The following is a 21,014-nucleotide window of genomic DNA, read 5'->3' on the forward strand; positions in this document are numbered from 1 at the left end:
ACACTCCTTTTTTATTATTATTATTAAGTACATTTATAGCTTTTGGCAGGCACCTTTATCCAGAGCAACTTACATTTATCTCATTTTGAGTAGTTGAGGGTGAAGGACCTTGCTCAAGGGCCCAGCAGTGGCAGCTTAGCAGTGCTGGGACTCAAACTCATGACCTCCCAATCCGCAGGTTCACATCTTTAACCACTGAGACACCACTACCTCAACTGATACCAGTGAAGCGGAACAACTGGCAGTGTTCTTGTTTGGACCAATACAGAGCCACCGAGCCTGGGGACTTTATAGAGAGCAAAGCAAGGATTTGAAGTATTTCAGGAATTCTCTCAAGTCCCTTTCCCTCGTGAGAATCTAAGCCTTGTTTTATTTCAGCAATTTTCTAAAGACAGGGACAACATGCAATTACAGACCTATGGGGACTCTGTCCGGGGGGGTGGGGGTGTTTAGATATGTTTAAACCCGCTGTTTTACCCGTCAGTGCCCCGCCATGGACCCGCCTCTGCGAAAGAAGAGAAAAGGAAAGTAGCAATGACAAAAAAAAAAAAAAAAAAAAAAAAAAAAACTGTAAACGATAGGAGAACAAGACGAAGAAAGGAAGGGAAAAGAGAAAGAAAAAGCAGCACTCCCTCGTCTGTTCGCTTTTCTCACTCACTTCCTCACCTCCCCCTGTCTGTCTTGCTCTCTCCCTCTCCCTGTCCTTCACTCACTCACTCACTCTGTCTCTCCGTCGTTCACTTCACCAAGAAGAAGAAAAAAAAACCATGAAGGAAAAGGAAGGACACTTCTCCGGACGCGTCGGAGTCGAGTGAAAGTTTTTGTCGAAGGATAGAGGAAGCAGGAGGACGTGGACGGGAAGGAAAGACTCAATTCAAGTGCGATACGCGAATCGAGCGAGCATATGGAGTCATAAACTGTAACCGACTGGAACACATTGTAACGAGCTCGCGTGCTCGTTCATGTGTGACTCAGAGCTGAGCGACTTTCACACACTCGCTCCTCTTTCTTCTTCTTTTCTCCCGTCAAGTTCGCGCGGTCATCACTGGAGTCGGAAACTCGGGTCAGGTTCCCTCCCAGAAAAGTGTGTGTGTGTGTGTGTGTGCGCGCGCGGGGGGGAAAGAGTGTGACAGTAGTGTGGATCTGAGCGAGACGAGGACAGGCTGTTACAGCAGCCATGGCCGGGGCGAAACCGGGAGTGCACGCGCTCCAGCTCAAACCGGTCTCCGTGCACGAAATCCTCAAAACGGGAAGCAAGTTTATCAAATGGGACGAGGTAAGCGGAGAACATGTCTGTATCTGTATATGGGTGCTTAGTCTACCTCCTGGGGTCGGTGTAGTGCTCTATCTGAGGGCTTGTCATGACCCCTGGCTGTATGTTGGAGTAATTGGGGAGGTAATTGTCAGGGCTTGATTGACAGACGAGTACTAATGAGCTGAACGCTCTTCTGTTGTGTTGCCGAGCCAACACGCATTCCTGTCCAACTAGTTTCCCCCTAACATGCAGGTTTTTACTTCTCTACACTGTACACTACACAGGCACTTTTCTGTGTACAGTACGTGTCCCTCGCGCGACGTTTGTTTGTTTGTTTGTTTGTTTGTTTACTTGGGCATTTTGCGGAAGTAACGCTGACCCGACAAGTTACAGATCCTACAGTGAAACTACCGGTGTGTTTTTAAACAGGTTTTACTCTGAAATATTCTGAGGCAACATTCAGAAATTTCGAGTGTTAGTACTTTGATCCGAATGTGTCAGAAATCCGAGATTTTCACGGATTAAGTTGGGATTTAGAAGGAGGGGAAACCCTGCTTCTTTCAGAACTGCCAATTTGTGGGAAGTGTCTTAGAGTTGTTTCTAGTATCAACATTGACGTGTCATTAAAGCAAGTTTTTATTTTTTATTAAAAAATAAAAAGCCTATATAGTCCACCTGTGCTTCTGTGTTAAGGGTTTAGCTACAAGTCTGTGTAAAAGTCTTTCAGGACATTTATAACCTACGTTTTCAGAGCTTCTTGTCGGTTTTGCCAGTTTCTAGTGAAGATACATAATATAGTAAGACCTTTCAAGTAATAAAATGAAAAAAGTGTTTTAATTTCATGATAAAAATGCAAATACGCAGGACGGCATGGTGGTGCAGCCGGTATAGCAGCCACCTCACAGCTCTGCGGTGCTGGGTTCGATCCTGACCCCAGGTTTATCTCTGTATGGAGTTTCAGATGATCTTTTTGTGTCTGGAATTCTCCCGGTTCTTTCCACCTCGCAAAAATGTGTCGGTAGATCAGTGGTCACCAACCGTCTTCCCTGACATCTACCTTCCTGCAGGTTTCATGTTCATCAAAATCTAACACACCTGATTTTAGCTGATCAAGAAGTTCTTAAGGTCAATGATTAGATGTAGATGGTCAGGTGGGTACCATTATGGATGGAGTTAAAGTCTTCAGGAAGATAGATCTCCAGGAACACTGCCATAGATAAATGGCGCGCTTTTATCCAAAGTGCTTTACACTGCATCTCAGTCACCCATTCACACACACACACACCAGTGGTAGCAGAGCTGCCATGCAAGGCGCTAATTTGCCATCAGGAGCAACTTGGGGTTCAGTGTCTTGCCCAAGGACACTTCGGCATGTGGAATCACGTGGGCCGGGAATCAAACCGCCAACCCTGCGATTAGTGCACAACCCGCTCTACCACCTGAGCCATAGCCGCCCGGATGGATTGTGTGAATGTACTGTATGTGCATGGTGCCCTGAGATGGACTAATGGCCTTATCGGGGTGTATTTCTGCCTCACATCTAGCGTTCCTGGGATATGGTCCAGATCTAGGCCTACTTCCATCCTGATCAGGACAAAGCGGTTACTGAAGATGAATGAATGAATTAATATCTGTGTTAAATGAAGGAATAGATTTGACGATTTTTCTATAAGCAAGTTTGAAACTGTTGCGTCATAATTTTCATTATCACCACAATGTCATTCTGTGATTTATACAATCCTGTCTGATTATAGTACCTGAGCTCAACCCCACTTACTCTTCAGTTTACTCTGGAAAGGCTTCAAGAGTCTGTATGATGTTTTCAAAAATATCATCAGTATCATTATTAGATCTCTTCCTCCTAATTTCTGCTCCTCTTGCACCAAGTGTATACACATGGAAGAATGTGTGTGTGTTCCATATAGAGAAGTTTTAGTTCTATTGTTCAGAAGGTTTCCAGGTGATAAAACTCAGTGTTGAGCTCTTTTTTCCTCTTAAAGTGTTGTAACTGCTGCCAGTCAGAGATCTGGCAGTTGACATGAAGGAAGCCTGTATTAGGACAGGATTGTGTAAGAAGTTGTTGAACTGCAGAGTTTGTACATCTCACCAGACCAGTGTCTCATTAATAATTAACTGTACAAACCATGATTGTACAGAAGTTGCTCGCCTTAATGTATTTGTACAGTCTGTAACGATGATCGGTTTTCTTAGCAGACGTACTTGAGTGTGTGTGTGTTAGACCGATAGAATGTTTTTATTGGACATTCTATCTATTCTGTCTACTCTACTGGTGCATTATGTAATGGTAACAGATCCATGATTCCATATTTCGCTGTTATTTCGTTGGTATTTAACTGCCTGTGCTAATTTTGGCTACCATTGTGGCCAGGGTACGAAGGGTAGTGTACTGATGTCACCAACCACACCCTCAATATAACTCGCAGGTTAAGTTTAAAGGGACTAGATAGTTCTGTGTTTGGATTAGTCATCATACTGCACCACTTGGTAAACAATTGGTATTAGTGTGTGTGAGTGAGCGAGTGAGTGAGCAAGTAAACCTTACTATGTACAATCTAGTATAATGTTTGCTCATCCGTATATCACTTGTGTGTGTATTAGCAGTTGATTTATTGCAGGTATATAAAGCTTCTCTCATTTGATTACTGCCCAAGGAAGAACTTAATTGCAATACACACATACATACTGAGGCTCGGTACTACACAGTGGATTGTGGAAAGCATGTGCATGGACTAAAGACGCTTACCTTTGGGGCTAACCTATAGAATGGCATTACAAGTTGTTGTTGTTTTTTTTTTTGTTTTGTTTTGTTTTGTCTTTTTAAGTGTTTTTTCATCGCACCGCACAGTGCACCAGATGGTTACTAATCCGAACATATCCAAATCTATCTTTCTAATTACATGACATTCGCAATGAAAATAGGTGGAGTTCTCTGGAGGTTGTAAGGTGGTGACATAATGTCCCTTTTATTCCGCATTCAAGTTTGATGTGAAGCGAGAAAGGCAGTGAGACTTTTCCACTGCGAAGGCACTAATATCGAAGGCAATTCTAGCTAGCTCGGCTACATTCCCAAGCACATACTATTGTTCGAAATGGTTGCTGTATGAATTAAATGGTGCACTATATGAAGCAACAAATGTGGCATGGTATTTTTACATACTATTTAGTATGGTATGGTATAATGCTGGGGCCGGTACTGGGGTGCAAATGGTAACGTTGGCGCTCTACAGCTCAAGGGTCCCTGGTCCCATCCTAAGCTTGAGGTGCTGTCTGTGCAGAATTTCTCGTGTGTCTGAGTGGGTTTCTTCAGAGTTCTCCATTCTCCTCCCACCTGCCAAAGACATACCGGTAGGTGAATTGGCTACTAGGTGTCAATGAGTGTGTGAATGTGTGTGTCTGTGTGTGCATGATGTCCCATCCAAGGTGTATTCTACTTCATGCCCAGTGTTCCACCATGATCCATTATTTGTACCACTTATCCTACAGAGGGTGCTGGGGAGCCTGGACTCTATCCCAGAGAACTCGGGACACAAGGTTTGGGACACCCTGGACGGAGTGCCAACCCATCACAGGGCACAATCACAGACACATTCGTACACTACGGACAATTTGGAAATGCCAATCAGTGTACAAACGCGTGTCTTTGGACTGGGGAGGAAACCAGAGTACTCAGAGGAAACCCCTGAAACATGGGGAGAATATGGGAACTCCGCGCACACCGGACGCAGGTGGGATTTGTACTCCTAACCCTGGAGGTGCGTGGCAAAGATGCAAACCATTAAGTCACTGTGCCCCCCACCATGACCCTAAATAGGATAAAGCAGTTTCTGAATATGAATAAATGAATGATTGATGTGATTTGGAACATAACCCTAGTGTTTTTTTTTTTCTTCGTCTCTAAAATGGCATGAGCGATGATTCAGTGTCAACGGTGTTTGACAAATCAATGCACTTCACCATTTCTATCCCCACCCTCATTTCCCTAATCAGTACTTTTGCCACCTGGCAAGAAAATTCAGCATAGGTACTTTGTTATAGCACAGCTCACACACGCACTAAATTCAGCACCATTTTTAAAATAGGTACAGCTTTGATATGTTTAATGGGAATTTGTGTATCCATTAGAGGCTGCAGAATGACTTTTAAACACAACACACACTCGTTACACCTTACATCCAGCTGTTGGAACATTTAATGGAGAGGACAGATGCAAGCTAATGGATTCACAAGCTAATGGGTACACGTCTCGAATTACCCTTTTAATGGTGAATATTCGGGTGTAATGGCCATGTGGTCAAATAAAATTTTCATATCACAGTAATTGCCTAATTTTCCATTATAGGATACAATATCATCAAGATGCTGTTTAAAAAAAAAAAAAAACCTGACTACTTGTGTCTGTTTTGAATTGTGAGGATGCTGGGTATCAGCATAAATCATCTTCACTGTACGTGGCAGTTTTTCACAGTTGAATCTCTGGAGAAGATTTAGATAAACACAGGACTATAAGGTTAGGTGAGAAGAACAGAAGACAGGACAGTGTTGGCTACAAAACAAGGAGTTGAAGAATTTAACTCTTTTAACCTTTTGCATGGTTGATTCAAGTGGGTGTTATGATAAAAAAAAAAAAAAAAAAGTCTTAACACGTATCTAAATTAGCATTTTTCCCAATTACAACCAAAACTTTCTCAGTACTTGCATCTAATTCAGGAAATAATTATATGTGAGCTCAGTTTCGGATCTCACTCAATGCATCTAAAGCCACCGAGCCCATCACACCTGACATGCAAATTGTTAGTGTTATATAATAATACTCATAAACTTAGCCTTGCATGCTAATCTAGCCAGCTAGCTAGCATAGTAAAGTTGAGCAAAACTGAAGTTGTTAAGCTTTATCTTGACAATCACTGACAATATGATCATGGAAATTTGAGGTATGCATGCATCAGGACTGGGGCCTCAGGGGACCGTATTGAAAAGTCAGCAAGTTGATCAGCACGTATTAACTCGGGCAGTCAGATATAAAGTTCACAAAGCAAAGAGATAACATGTTTCCAATAGTGATCCGTAAAACTCCATTAAATGTCTTGTTTTATACAAACACAATACTTCCATACTTCCAAAATACAGGTCATAATGCTGTGATTTAAAAAAAAAAAATTATGGCCATTCCCCTGCATCAGCACCTCGATCAGCAGAAATCCAGCAGTGTAAAAAAGCCGCTCTGATTCTTTTGTTCATTAGTTTAAATTACTTATTTGTAGAGATGACATGACGCCTCATTTTTTGATATAGATACCGAAACCGTGAGTCTAATATTGATCCCTGTGCAATTTTTGCCTTTAAGAAGTACTGAGCTAAAAACAGAATTTTAATTTATTTTTTTTAACTGACGCATTTTATTCAGTTAAACATAAAATAACTATAATAATTTCTAAAATGTAATAAAATCAATCCTAACAAAAATATTTTAACGTTAGGCCATAACGTTATTATTATGCGACATACTTTTACACACTGCTTTACATCTTGTTGTGCTGCAACAAATCCTAGGTATCAGATCAGTGCCATCTCTAATTAAACAAGTGCACTCCTGAGAGCTCCTGTGCCAAAAGGAGCATTTACTTTTACTACAGTGAACTGTTTTTTGGGGGGGGAGCTAGAAACGGGGAAATTCACTTATGTAGTTTTCCTGTATGCTAAGGTAAAATCATGATTAAAATGTTTGCTATAAAACTAACAACTGTCTGGGTGTACAAAATGAAAAAAAAAAAGTCACTCACTGGGCTTAAACATTTAAAGGATTCAAAGGGGAAAGCTTCCCATACTAAGCTACTTTATCTATTTGTTTAATTCTTGCTAATTTCCTGACCAATTATTTGTTGTGAAGACCACTTAATATTTTGAGCCCACATATACATACGTGTGTGTGTGTGTGTGTGTTTGTGTGTGTGTGTGTGTGTGTGTGTGTGTATATATATATATATATATATATATATATATATATATATATATATATATATATATATATATATATATATAATAAAATATAATATAAACATAAATAACATTATGTTATACTTTGCCCAGGAGAGTACTTTGTTGTGTGCTGCCATTTTGTTGTGTTCCACATTCCCAGTGAGTAAATGATTACCCATAGTGCACCTAACATCCATTGCAAAGCCAATAGGATGACACTGGAGCAGCTGACTTTGTAGTGAAAATAAAATAAATAAATAACTAAAAAAATTTTATACATATTTTATATGTATTTCATATATATATAGATAGATATATAGATACACACACATTTATTTATTTATTTATTTATTTATTTATTTATTTATTTTTGCAATGCCCAAAACCAGAAGTTGCTTGTTAGTGGTGTATATGATGCATGAAATCAGTTTTTATGCTTCGGTATTTTTGTGTTTTCAGATCGGTAGGTATTCGTTAGGTAGCATGAAGCATTTAGTTCAGCGCATTCAGTTTAAATGATCACACCATGGAATTCTTGTCTGATGAGCAGGATAGTGGGATTGCCTACAGGTAGTGTACTTGCAATAATATCTTGAAGTTGAAGGGAAAAAATCTTAGCCTGGAAAACTGCTGTCCTGATGTCGTATATTGAAAAGGACAGACTTTATTCAGGGAGATTGTAATTCAAGGCCTCGATGGTAAAACCCATGTGATGGACTGGCAGGGTGAATTCTCCAGTTTTTCCACCAGGCGTTGCTGGGATAGGCTCCGGATCCACCGCACCCCCACTCAGGATAACTGAAGACGAACCATTTCCATGTTGCACGTGAGTGTTTTTGTAGTTTCCCCTCCGCCTGTAGTCTCCAGCGTGTAGTAAATTTCATTGTTCTCATTGATCGTCCGTATCTAAACCGTCCGTGGAGCTGTGAGGAAAAATGGAGCTGATGCCACGATCTTTACCAGTCGCACTCTCTCGCACTCTCGGAGGGACTTTGCAGGAAGTATTTATGGTGGTGATTAACTGTGTGAACTGTAAGAGACAACATGAGGCTTTTTCTCCATGGAGTGGAGTGACCATGACTCAGAAGAGGCGTGTGAGAGAGAAAGAAGCAATGATGTAAGTGTGTAAAGGCGATGTTTCATACAGAACTGACAGGATTTGAAGAAACAGCGGAAGAGTTGCGTCAGGGATGGTGGGCGAGCAAGAGAGAGAACGAAAGAACAAATTATAGACAGCTAATGACAGACAATGGCCTTTATTGGCATTGTTGCTTTTCATATTGCAGGAAGTTGACCGGAGTAAATAGTCATCTGTAGTGCAAGTGTGATCACGGTGGACTAGAATTTTGAGACGCGTCCCTGTACTGAGAAAGGAAAAGAAAATCGGACTTCTACTCTTGTGTTCTGTTTATTGTGCATAAGCACTATCGTTATTTCTTGTCTGTAAAGGCTGTGTTTGTGCTTAATTAACCACATTGAAGAAACAGACCCACAGAAAATGTGTCCTATATCTTTAACGACCATGAAGTTATTTTGTGAGAATTTTTTATAATGATAATGAGTCTTTATTGGTCAAGTATACATTACAGCACAGTGAAATTCTTTTCTTCGCATACTCCAGCATGCCAGGAAGTTGGGGTCAGAGCACAGGGTCAGCCATGATACAGCGCCCTTGGAGCAGAGAGGGTTAAGGGCCTTGCTCAAGGGCCCAACAGTGGCAGCTGGGCAGTGCTGGGGCTTGAACCCCTGCTTGAATTTGAGTGCAGTTATTGTGCACATCTGTGTGTTGAACAGAGCCTTACATGTAGCATGTTGCTGCTCAGCGACATGTCGTGAGGCTTTTTACAGAGAACCTCTCCGTGTTTGTATGAGCGTGTCTTGTTTTGGGTGTGCATGTGACTTTGTGTACATTTCTCTCCAAATGACTTCCTGATCTAGATTACATCCAGAGCCCAAATGTTTCTCTCTGTCCCTCATTCTCCCTGTGTCTGTCTTTCTCAGCATCTCTTTCTCTCCCCATGTTTCTTGTGCACATCTTCCCCCTGCTTCTCTCTCCTCATGTATATCTTTCACTCCATATGTCTCCCTCATTGTGTCTCTAATTCACTTAGTGTCTCTCCGTGTATCTCTCTTTGCTTTGGTCTCCTCATGGCTCTCTCTCGTCACTCCTCTTGAGGTGCACTCACACTTGCTGTCTCTCTCTCTCTCTCTCTCTCTCTCTCTCTCTCTCTCTCTCTCTCTCCATGTATCTCTTTCTTTCATCTGTTTCCCTCTCCTGTATCTTTCTCTGTATCTTTCTCTTCTTGGGTTTCTCTCACGTCTCTTTCCCCCTGTCTCTCTCTTCTTGTATCTCTTTCACTCATGTCTCTCTCATTGTGTCTCTCCCCATATCTCTTTCTCTACCTGTGCTTCTGTCTCCTCATGGCTCTCTTTTGTCTCTCTCTTCTTGTATCTCTCTCTCTCTCTCTCTCTCTCTCTCTCTCTCTCTCTCTCTCTCTCTCTCTCTCTCTCTCTCTCGTCTCTCACTCTCCCTTGATCACGTTCACCCCTGTGTCTCTCTCTGTATTTCCCTCTTCCTGTGTCTTACGCTCTCTGGATCTCTTTCTCTCCCTGTCTCTTCATGGCTTTTTCTTGTGTTTCTCTCTTCACGTATCTCTCTCTCTCCCAGTGTCTCTTTGTCTCTCTTTCTCTCTCCCTCCCCTGTATCCCTTTCTCTCTGTGTTTCTTTCTCTTCCTGTGTTTCTCTCATGTCTCTCTCCCCGTCCCTCTTCTTGGATCTCTTTCTCTTCCCATGGCTCCCATCTCTCCCCTCTCTCCTCTCTCTCTCTCTCCTCTCTCACTTTCACACTTTCTCTGCCATGTATCTCTCTTCTTGTCTCTTTCTTTCCTCATGTCTCTCTCTTCCTTCATCTCTCTCTTGACCCATGTCTCACTCTCCCTGTATCTCATTTTTCCCTCCCATTTCTGTCTGTCCCCATGTCTCCCTGTGTCTCTCTGTCCCTATCTTTTTCTTCCCTTCATTATCTCTCCTGTCTTTCTCTGTCTGTGTGTGTGTGTGTCACTCTCTCTCTGTCTCACACCCACACCATGTATTTCTTTCATTCTCCCTCTCTTTCTCTGGCTTTTTGGTTGATATTAGATTTATTGTAGCTGAATTCAGTGTTTGTGTATGTAAAGGTCTTGGCAGTGTCCAGTTACTTACAAGTCTTATCTAAGAATGTGCCTGTGTAATTTATTATAGAGGGATTATTCCTCTACATTTACATAATGTGATACTCTTAGAGATAAACTAAAATATCACACTACAGTTTCTCACACTGGTAAGAAAAACAAATTGGCCTGGGTTATGTTGTCCACAGCTTACACATCGGGAGCATTCTGGGGAATATTAAGTGATCCATCAAATCTGATTCAGTGATCCATCAAATATTTAGTGATCCACCAAATTGCCTTCTTAACATGTGTAACTACCTGCTCTCACTTGCTGTTTCTATCTGTGTGTGTGTGTGTGTGCACACTGAAGGGATTGACTGAAACAAGCGTGTGCTGGGATGAATGTGCCCAGTAGCAGATTCCCGCTAGTGCTTAGGCTTTGTTCGCACGGCAGGAAATATTTCTTTCTTAACTCAGCATTGCAGCTAACAAACGATCAAATCCCATTTGTTTGTCCATTCACATTTCTCAGACACTGGCTGCAGATCAGGAAAAAGTTTGCTATCATGTAGGTGGATCACGTTTTAAATGAATGCTTTCGGTGCAGATAACATCAACAAAACTCTCATGGGTCATAACAGAAGAATTTTTAAATGCAGTACGGAGATAGCCTCTTCACGTAGGATGAACAGATGGCTAGTGCTTTTCTGTCTCCTGGACACAGAGCTGCTTTTCCGGGACAACGCAGGACACCCAGAAACCGCACTCTCATCTGGATAACATAATATAGAACAGCAGCATGACGCTAAACAAATATGTTTTAATAGCCAAATATGTTTGATTTAGATGACCGCATGTGCAGTGAGTTTAACCTGCTGTAAATCAGCAGCAACGTGAATAAAACATAGGCCAATTAGAAAAGACGAATAGCGCTTATGAATAGACGTGATAATAACTATAAGCTGGACTATAAACTAGCTGTGTGCAGTTTCATAATGAATGCCTGCCTAGTACAGGATTTATCTTACATTTTAAACCTTGAAAAAAGGTAAAGTAATTTATAATATATATATAATAAGTAATAAAATTTCTGAGTGGAAAGTTTGGACCTCTGGTCACCTGATTGAAATAAACCATGCTGCACTTTATGAGACACTTAAGCTAATGGCTCACTTGAGAAAAAGCTTGTTATGATAGCATTTGGTTTTCGTCCCCATCACCGCTTCTGATTAGACTCCACCAACACTTATGGCTGTGCATTGGGTTGGTTTGCTTTTCTCCAGAAAAGCATTGTTAATGTAAGTGAGCGGCATTATGGAGACAAAATAAATTAATGGAATCGAATTTGAAAAATGAGTGGGGAAATTTTTTTTTTTGTCAGAAATTCTGCTTAATCGCTGCTGGTCCACCCAGATAATGATGAGCGAAAAGCCAGAAATGTAATTGCTACTGGAATATGATTATTGAATCAAAGCATTCAGGAACATTGTGTGTCATTGAGTATATAGAATATTAGACCGGTTTCGACAGTGCCTATTATAAATGATGCATTTTAAACATGTTTAACATAGTTTTTGCTGGCTGTTGGAGCAACTATGTCTATTTTTTTTTTCAGAACTGTTCTATGAAATGTAGGACAGGTGGTCATCTTATCTTTGAGGTTCAGCTGTTCCTGGCATGTGACCTGACTGGTCAGACAAGCGTGCCAGTTACAGACAAGTGTTATAGAAGCTGCTTTGCAACTGTAACCTGTAACTTCTATGCTTTATAAAGTAGCGGGCAACAATAAGAAAAAAAATAGCTGGATAATATGAATAAAGCTTATTGTTCATAGTTATTTCATATTGACTGATTGACTATTAGGCTGAATAACTGAGGCCGTCTGTTGTGCTCCAGAACAAGATACATAAAATCTATGGCCAAAAGTTTGTCAGTAGTTGACCATCACTGGCCGCCTTTAGTGCTTACATGGATAAATTTAGTGGCTCAACGGTTAAGGCTGTGGGTTACTGATCAGAAGGTCAGGGGTTTCGCCACCAACACCACTAAGCTGCCACTGTTTGGCCCTTGAGCAAGGCCCTTAACCCTCTCTGCTCCAGGGGTGCTGTATCATGGCTGAATACAGGTTCAGTTTCACTCTGCTGTAATGTATATGTGACAAACAGAAGCTTCGTCGTCTTCCTCTAAATATGGTCATGGATGTTCGATAGTCTTGTTTTCATCACTAGTAAAACACATCCCGTGTATCTCTAGCGCAATGATGTTATTCCCAGAGAGCTTGTGATATGGGGTGCACATACTAATGCTTGTTCTACTCTAGTTAGTAGTATTGAACTTGGTTACAGATAGATATAGATTGATCGATAAATAGGACAGTTTGTGCATTCAATAAAAAAATTTTTAACGTTGAAAGAAAGTGGAAAAGCTACACACTACTTGGTGGAAAAAGTAGCTTGTTACCGGAAAATATCAAAATAACAATGCTACTAAAAATGTAGTTAAGCTAGTAGCATCGCTTCTGGTAGCTGATTACTCTCCAACATTGGATTGGTAGAAAAACACTGAATTTGTTTTTCACACCAAATACCCTGCTAATGCTTTGATTTCAGGCCGCCTGACTGGAGATGTCCTCACTGGCATGAACACTGAAGAACAAACAAGCTTTATGAAAGTTACCTGCAGTGATGGTGCATTTTGTTTTCTTTCTCCTGCCTCCTCCTCTTCACTCACTTCTCACACTCATGTTGTTCCCCACTCACTCAGTCCCCCCACCCCACTCCGTTTTCCCCTCTGCCTTCCTCAAGTGTTTACCTCGTCCCCCACACACATCCTGTTTATGGTGAGGACAGACATACACACCACATAACTCATATTACACAATATGCACACATGTCCCAAAGATGTGGTATTTTATGTGGCATGGCTTTCCCCTGGAATGCAGCATGAAAGCATTAGGTCTGTTACATACAAGCATGGCCTGTACTGGCTCTGCTCGTATTAGGACGGGTTTGAAAATCGTGCCACAGCTTTGAAAATCTGTACTTCCAAAAGCTAAGACTTGCTTTATGTGTCTTTTGACCGCTGCACATTTTAGCTACAAGCACCTCCTTGAAAGATTGTCTTTTATTAGCAATAAGCAAATCAGCTAACATTAGTGATGTGAATGATCATATACATGATGTATTTACCTTCACAAAACTGTAAGGTCAGTGTTCTTGATTTTATCCAATTAATGTGTCTGTATGTTGATGGATCTAATAGCAAATACTACTATTCTGTTCTAAAAATGGTCTTTATTGTTTAACCTTTTGTTCAAAATATTCACAGAAATACTCTACTCTCATGGATACATATATATGATGTTCCATCGAAAAGGGAAACGGCTCATGCTTCTGGTTAGTAAAAAACCGCTAGTGTTCCATTTGAGACGATACTATCCTTCTAAAATACAAACACGTTAGAGTACATGGTATATAATGTAAGTGCGTCATGTGGGACACAACTTTGTTTTGTACTCTCTGTCATCTTCCTGATGCGTGTTTTCAGAACAGAAGTAATGCGCTGAGTCAATGAGCCCCGTGCTGCGCAGACCCGTTCATCGATAATGAGATTCGTTGAAAACGATGTTCATAGTCGATTATTATCAATTTTAGTTAGTAGATTAGTTAGATTAGTTGTTGCCGCTCTAATCTCATTTAAAATGAGAGAATCTGTACTTTATGATTCAAGTAGCCACACTGATATGATGTCTTTTGCTGGGGTTGAAGGCAACTTTCTAGCTTTGCAGGAATTTCAAATTGAGTTTTTTTTCTTTTAAATGGTCTGCACTTGTATAGCGCTTTTATCCAAAGTGCTTTACACTGTGTCTCATTCACCCATTCTCACACACACACACACACACACACACACACACACACACACACTCACACACCAATGATATCAGAGCTGCCGTGCAAGGTGCTATCTTGCCATCAGGAGCAACTTGGGGTTCAGTGTCTTGCCCAACGACACTTCGGTATGTGGAGGCACATGGACCAGGAATCGAATCACCAACCCTACAATTAGTGGACAACCCGCTCTACTACCTGAGTCATAGCCACCCTTTTGTTGTTCCTAGTTGAAGTTGGAAACATGTGATGGCACGGGGTTGGTGAAAGGTTAAGCAAATATTGTGATGTAAAAATGTAACATCAACACAACTGTGCTTGTTTCTCTTTCTGGGAAATTAAAGTGCACACCTGGCTTCTCGGTGCAGCTCATCCTTGAGGCCCTCTGGAGCAGTACTGTGACCACAATACCTCAAAGATGAGACACTGCATTTGGCCCTCTGCCCATTTGTGAGGCCCTCTGAAACAGTACATTGTGGCTCTCTAGTGCAGCTCATTCATGAGACCCTCTGACATAGTGCTGAACTTCATGTTGACTTGATTGTGGTGCATTTTGGCATTAAATCATGCATATCTGAGGCAGTACTTTATGCCTGTCTGATGCAATACTTACTGGCTATCTGCTGCAGCTCATCTGATAGGCCATCCAATGCAGCAGTTTGTTCCTTGGAGCTCTTAGAAATAGCGCTTGATGGTCATCTGGTACACTCTAGCCAAGAGACTCTTAGAAACAGTGCTCTGGCCAATGTTGACTCTTGCTTGTATGTTAATGAATGTCTCGACACACACAGAAACATGCTAGCAGATACTTGACACTGAGGTGAGAGAGCAAAGGATTGAAGGGTGGCGTTACAACAAAATGCCACAGTGTCTATCTCCGCTTCCCACAATTCACATGTGGGTGTGTTTGACCTTTGCACCCTGCTTCCAGGCTTTCCTCTCTCCCTCGATTAGGATTGTTGGGTTGTTCCTGAGGGAGACCTGGCACTGTTTGTGTATGGGTGTGTGTTTGTTTTACGCTGCTGGAACGTGCAATGCGGCTGCAGTAAATCACTGGGATCATTTCATAGCTGCTCAAAGGTCTCCCTCTCTCATCTGTCTCCTCTTTCTCTGATTTTTTTTTCTCTGTCTCCATTCTACCTCTACAGCTACTAGGCTCTGCTACTTAATATAAATAAATAAAAAATTTTATATATATATATATATATATATAAAAGAGCTGCAACAACTAATCGATAAAATCGATTATGAAAATCGTTGTCAACGAATCTCTATCGATTAGTTGGTCTGCACACAGCATGGGGGAGATTTACTCATTACATTACTTCTGTTCAGAAAACACACTTTGGAGAGTAAATAATAAAGTTGTGTCTCAAATGAAGTACTGTACACTTACACTATGCACTCTACTGTGTAGTGTGTGGATTTTGAAATATCATCTCAAATATAACACTAGCGTTTTGGGTTTTTTTACTAACCAGAAGTATAAGCCGCTTCCTAGGCGACGGTGCATGTGCATGACGTCATACGCACGCTAGCATTATCAGACACCCGAGTCACAGACAATGGCTTTCTTCAGTTTACTTCCTGTCAGCGTTACCTTTTATTCCCAACGTGACGTCAGTCACCATCAGACGGAGGCGAAATCGTCATGTGACTGAGGAAGAAAGTGTAACCTCCAAGTCCTCTAAGGGGAGCATTTTAAACACCGTGGAAATCAAACTGATGCACGATGACAAAGTTATGTTTATATCCACAATGCTCCACTGTGTGTAAGGGGCGGGGGAAACTGGAGCAAGCTGCTTAAAAGGTTTAGTTTAATTTAAGTTTGTCATTATATGTTGTATTTGCGTGCTTGCAGGGTAAATTCTGTCGTTTATTATAACAGAAGTGATGTGTTAGTAACGAGGCCTTGTTGCTCCTTATGTGCGGTGCAGACGTGCTGATAGAGTGCGAGCGTGAGTAAGATCTGTAATGTCTAAAACACTATGATCAAAAGTAAACACAAGTAAAATATGTGTAAAGACAGTAACAGAAGCCACAAGGTGGAAAGTGAGTTATTATTCATTTAGGACTGTAGTTTAATGCAATGCTTTTTGTGCATCCATAAAAATAATGCATAAATATTACAAAATAAATGTATGTATAATTTATTTTATAGTATTTATGCATTATTTTTTATGGTTGCACAAAAAGCACCGAATTAAACTACAGTCCTAAATTAATAATAAATATTCTGGTGTGTGTGTGTGTGTGTGTCGGGTTCTTTTCTGTTTTGAACAAACAGATGTGTAAAGTTTTAATCTGAAGTTTATATTTGAAACCCTCAGTTTGTGGATTTTATTTTAAATAAACGGAAAAATAGTACCGGAAGTTTGCCCCGGCCCATCCGATTAATCAGTTAACCGGGAAAAAAAATCAATAAAAAAATAATCGGCCAACTAATTGATTATGAAAATAATCGTTAGTTGCAGAGCCAGTATATACGTGTTTGCCGTTCAGACACTTTTTGCGAACTGACTAACAGAACATGGATTTCTCAAGCAGCAGCAGTATCGTTCATCTTGCTTCTTGCTTGCATTGTCGTCTTCGTCGTCGTCTTCTTCTTCATCTTCTTCAGGTATTGACGTGTGTCCAGCAAGACAGCTGTATGCTTGAGTGCCACCAAGTCGTGCTTTTTATGTAACCTCAGCAGCTACGGGTGCGTGAACAAAAGTGCGAATCTCATTGGTCGGCCAGTTTTAAGAACCTACAGACGGTAAAAAAATTTGTGTTTGACGCTTTGACGGCACGCGTTTTACGCATGGACGTGAACAATCCCGTTAACAGCCATTGATTTAGACACGGGGTGTTAAACTTACCTTTTAATGTGCTGAAAAAAACGTCCCAGTGTGAACGGGCCTTAAAGGTACATAGACTAGCAGTAGGCGCTGTCATATAGGCATGGTCAACAGAAAACTTCAACACAGCGGGAAACTAAACACACACACAATAATAAATGGTTTGTTTACCTTCCTTCTTTGTTTCAACATGCCCAGGAATTACTCACTATGAATCTAGCACCTCTGCTCCTGCCTCCAGGGCTATGGCCTTATATGTTCTTGTTCAGTCTAACAGCCAGTGCATCTCGGTTAAATATTTATTGCAGATAATTGCAAACAAACTCTTTTAGCCTCTCTTTCGAGTGGTCTGCCATCGCCATGGTTTGTTCCGTCTGCTGCTGACATTACACCACAGTGCGCATTACTGTCTCTGCTGTTTGTTGGCATTGCATCTTTCACATACATAGCAATAATTCTTGAGGATGTGTTCGGCCAGTACTCTGACAACGGAACACACAGGGCAGACAACATGCATGCATGTACGGCTAGTTACAGCGAAGTATGAACACTTACGAAAACATGAACGAGATGAAGGAAGCAGCAGTGTGGGTTGGGTCTATGCATTAGATCAGTTAAAGAAGAAGAAATGTAACATGCAATCAACTCCTGTGATGGAACTGTTTGGTGTGGGGGTGTTTTTAGGAGGAAGTTGGGCCTAAGAAAAAGAGAAAAGCTCTTTCATCGTTGGTTTTTCTGGCCTTTTAACAGGCCTGCCAGCTTCTACCCTCAGCCTGTCAATCACTTTGTGCAAGTTTGGAAAGACAGAGTCACTGATATCAGTGTTTGTGAGAACCACAGGCTCTTACGCGTGGTGAGAAATCACTTTGGTCTGAAGCAGGAATCTCTTTCTGCTGAAATCTTGATGATTAGTCAGCTAGAGTTACACAAGTGCCACTATTACCACATCAAATTTCACCCATTACCGGAAAATGTGCACCTGCCATGACAAGCTGGTTGTGATATTGGAGAGGAGAGCTCAAATGTATCACCTATCACCTGTCAAACTTGTTTTGGCAGATATCCCGCAGATATTCATGATTTTCAAGTATTTCAAGTCTGTAACGCTCCAAAACAAAACCCCCTAAAACCATCGGACTGGACAGTGTGTGCCTAGTCTGACTAGTCTTTCCTCCAAAGGCATTCTGGGAAGAAAAGATGATCGAGTAAGTTAGGCAGTGGTAGCTCAGCGGTTAAGACATTGGATTACTGATTGGAGTTCAAATCCCTGTACTTCCAATCTGCCGCTGCTGCGCCCGGAGTAACTCGACCTAACCCTCAACTGTAAATGAGATTAAAACGCTTGGGAGAAGCCTCTTTTTAACAATGTTAATAGAAGGTGTAAGGCGGATGTCCAGTGGCAATTGTTTCCATAAGTCGTTCTGGATAAGTGCCTGCCAAATGCTGTAAATGTAAATGAGTAAATAACCACTTCGTTCATTACACCCCGAATGTATTTCATGTGCACCTTCTCAATGCAGGAAGAATGGAGGAAGCAAAACATCATCCCAAATGGCACTTTGTGTAATCACCTGACACAACTGGAACTGCTGAATCTACAGTACAGGCTTCTTCATACCTTTGTGGAAACAAGTGCAGCTACATTCTTCAAACCCACAAGTCCAGACAGTTAACAGTAAATAATATGACGATGTTGCCAAGCATGAAACCTTACACTGATGTGTTTTGTTGTTGAAAGTTGTGGGGGTTTAGTCCTGCTAGCCTCCCCCTGGCATCTACTGTCCAAAGTTTAAACGCATGTCAGCACTTCCTCTAAAGAACCCAACCTACCAAAAGGTCGCACTCAAAGTCCCTTGAGTAGCATACTTTGTTAGCAGTTAGATTATAGGATCGCAAAAGCATTGTTAAGTTGGAGCTTAGCAACGAGGAAGTGCGATCGCGATTAGAATTGTTGCTGTTAATTACAACGTGGCAGAATCTTACCTGCTTAGACACGCACTTGTGCAGAATACACGCTTTGCTGTTGATTCTGACTAAAGACATCCATCTAGTTATGTGCAAATGCAAGTACATATTTGACTAAGCGTTTTTTTGAATTAAGAACAGGAATAAAGCCTAGATCATGCCGAAATTTGCTGTGAATGTGAAAAATGTTTGCAGCGATGCTCATGTAGTGTAGATGCCATTGATTTGATTTACACTTTCAGTTTGAGATTATAAAGCCACAGAGAGTCAGTCACAGAGACTAATTATTATTATAATTATTGTTATTGTTGTTGTTTTTATATGTTTATCTTATTTAATGCTAGGTAAATATAAAGGGAGTTTAACCCAAGTGTTAAAAAAAAATCACACCATCTAGCTTTAAGGGTTTATAAGCATGTTAGTATCACAAGCCAAATACAAGCCGAGCCAGGAGGCCTACAAACTCACCCACTGAAATAGCTGACATAGTTTCTGCATTACTCTGTGTATGCATGTTTGTGTGTGTGTTTATTTATGTGTGTGTATTTGTGTATGTCGGTGTGAGCGAGTATGTTTTAGAAACGCACAAAAACACACCCCTATTGTATTCTCTTGGCTTAGCCCGGCCTCATGCTGGTCCAGTTCGTTTATTTAATAGATTACTAAAAAGACTGCTTTAATAGTCTACTTATAGTACCCTGAGGGATTTTAGTGCTCACAGATCCAACACACACACACACACACACACACACACACACACACACACACACACACACACACACTGTCTCACGTTTTCACATAAATCCCTGTGGTATGGCGTTGGTGTGTATTCCTGGAAAAATAAACATGCACTGTGATTTGGTGTGAAGCTAATATGAGAGCGCTTAAGAGTACAGGATTTTTCTCGTCGTGGCTGGAGAGATGTTTATTTGTACTCGTTTATACTGTAATAGTTGTGTGTGTGATCTGTAAGGAATAAATAAAAACAGGGAAAATCATCACTGGTGGAGTGGAGTGATGTGGCCTGATGTAGGGCTGGGAAATATGAGGATATAACATCGATACTGTGATAAATTCCACGAACGGAACACTTTATTAGGAACACTATACTTATACTGGGTATGCTATCAAAGCAGACTCGATTCTGCATGGCAGGGATTCCACAGGACGTTTGAAACATTCCTTTGAGGTCCTGGTCAATGTTGACACGATTACATCACGCAATTCCTGCAGATTTTTCTAGTGCACTCCAAGTAGGCTGTGGCATTCAAGCGATGATTGATTGATTGGTATTAACAGACCCAGAGTGTGCCAAGAAAATATCCCCCACACCATTACACCACCTCCACCAGCCTGGACTGATGACATAAGACAAGTTGGGTCCATGGATTCATGTTGTTGGTGCCAAATTCTGACCCTACCATCTCTGTGACTCAGCAGAAAGCAAGATTCATCAGACCAGGCTACGTATTTTTTCCAGTCTTTAACTGTCCAGTTTCGATGAGCCTGTACCCACTGCAGCCTCGGCTCTCTGCTCTTGGCTGACAGAAGTGGAACCCGACGCGGTCTTTTGCTGCTGTAGCACATCCGCCTCAAGGCTCAGTGTGTTGTACAGAGTGGTTATGAGTTACTGTAGCCTTTCTGTCAGATCGAACCAGTCTGGCCATTCTCTGGTGGCCTCTGTCATCAACAAGGCGTTTACATCCTCAGAACTTCCGCTCCATGGATGTTTTTCTGCATTGCACCATTCTGAGTAAACTCTAGAGACAGTTATAGAAATACTCAAACCAGCCCGTCTAGCATCAGCAATCATGCCACGGTCAAAATCACTCGGATCATATGTTTCCCCCCGATTCTGATTGTTGATGTGAACATTAGTCAAAACTGCTGGCCCGTGTCTGCAGGATTTTATGCGAT

The 21,014-nt window shown here is 41.3% G+C and overlaps 1 protein-coding gene across 4 annotated transcripts in view; it reads left to right on the plus strand.

The window, feature by feature from the left end:
• The first annotated feature begins 424 nt into the window (after positions 1 to 424).
• Positions 425 to 21,014, plus strand: part of plcb3 (phospholipase C, beta 3 (phosphatidylinositol-specific)) — a 76,815-nt gene continuing 56,225 nt past the window's right edge. Inside the window, exons 1-3 of one of the 4 annotated variants that reach the window (XM_053681403.1) lie at positions 425 to 1,276; positions 4,504 to 4,621; positions 4,760 to 5,001. In XM_053681403.1, coding sequence (XP_053537378.1) covers positions 4,963 to 5,001 — 39 coding nt within the window. In that variant the 5' untranslated portion in view covers positions 425 to 1,276; positions 4,504 to 4,621; positions 4,760 to 4,962. The remainder of the gene's footprint in view (positions 1,277 to 4,503; positions 4,622 to 4,759; positions 5,002 to 21,014) is intronic. The other 3 variants (XM_053681402.1, XM_053681404.1, XM_017471846.3) reach the window with 3 other exon arrangements.

Source organism: Ictalurus punctatus, chromosome 7 (assembly GCF_001660625.3).
Source record: "Ictalurus punctatus breed USDA103 chromosome 7, Coco_2.0, whole genome shotgun sequence".
Classification (NCBI taxonomy): Eukaryota; Metazoa; Chordata; class Actinopteri; order Siluriformes; family Ictaluridae; genus Ictalurus; species Ictalurus punctatus.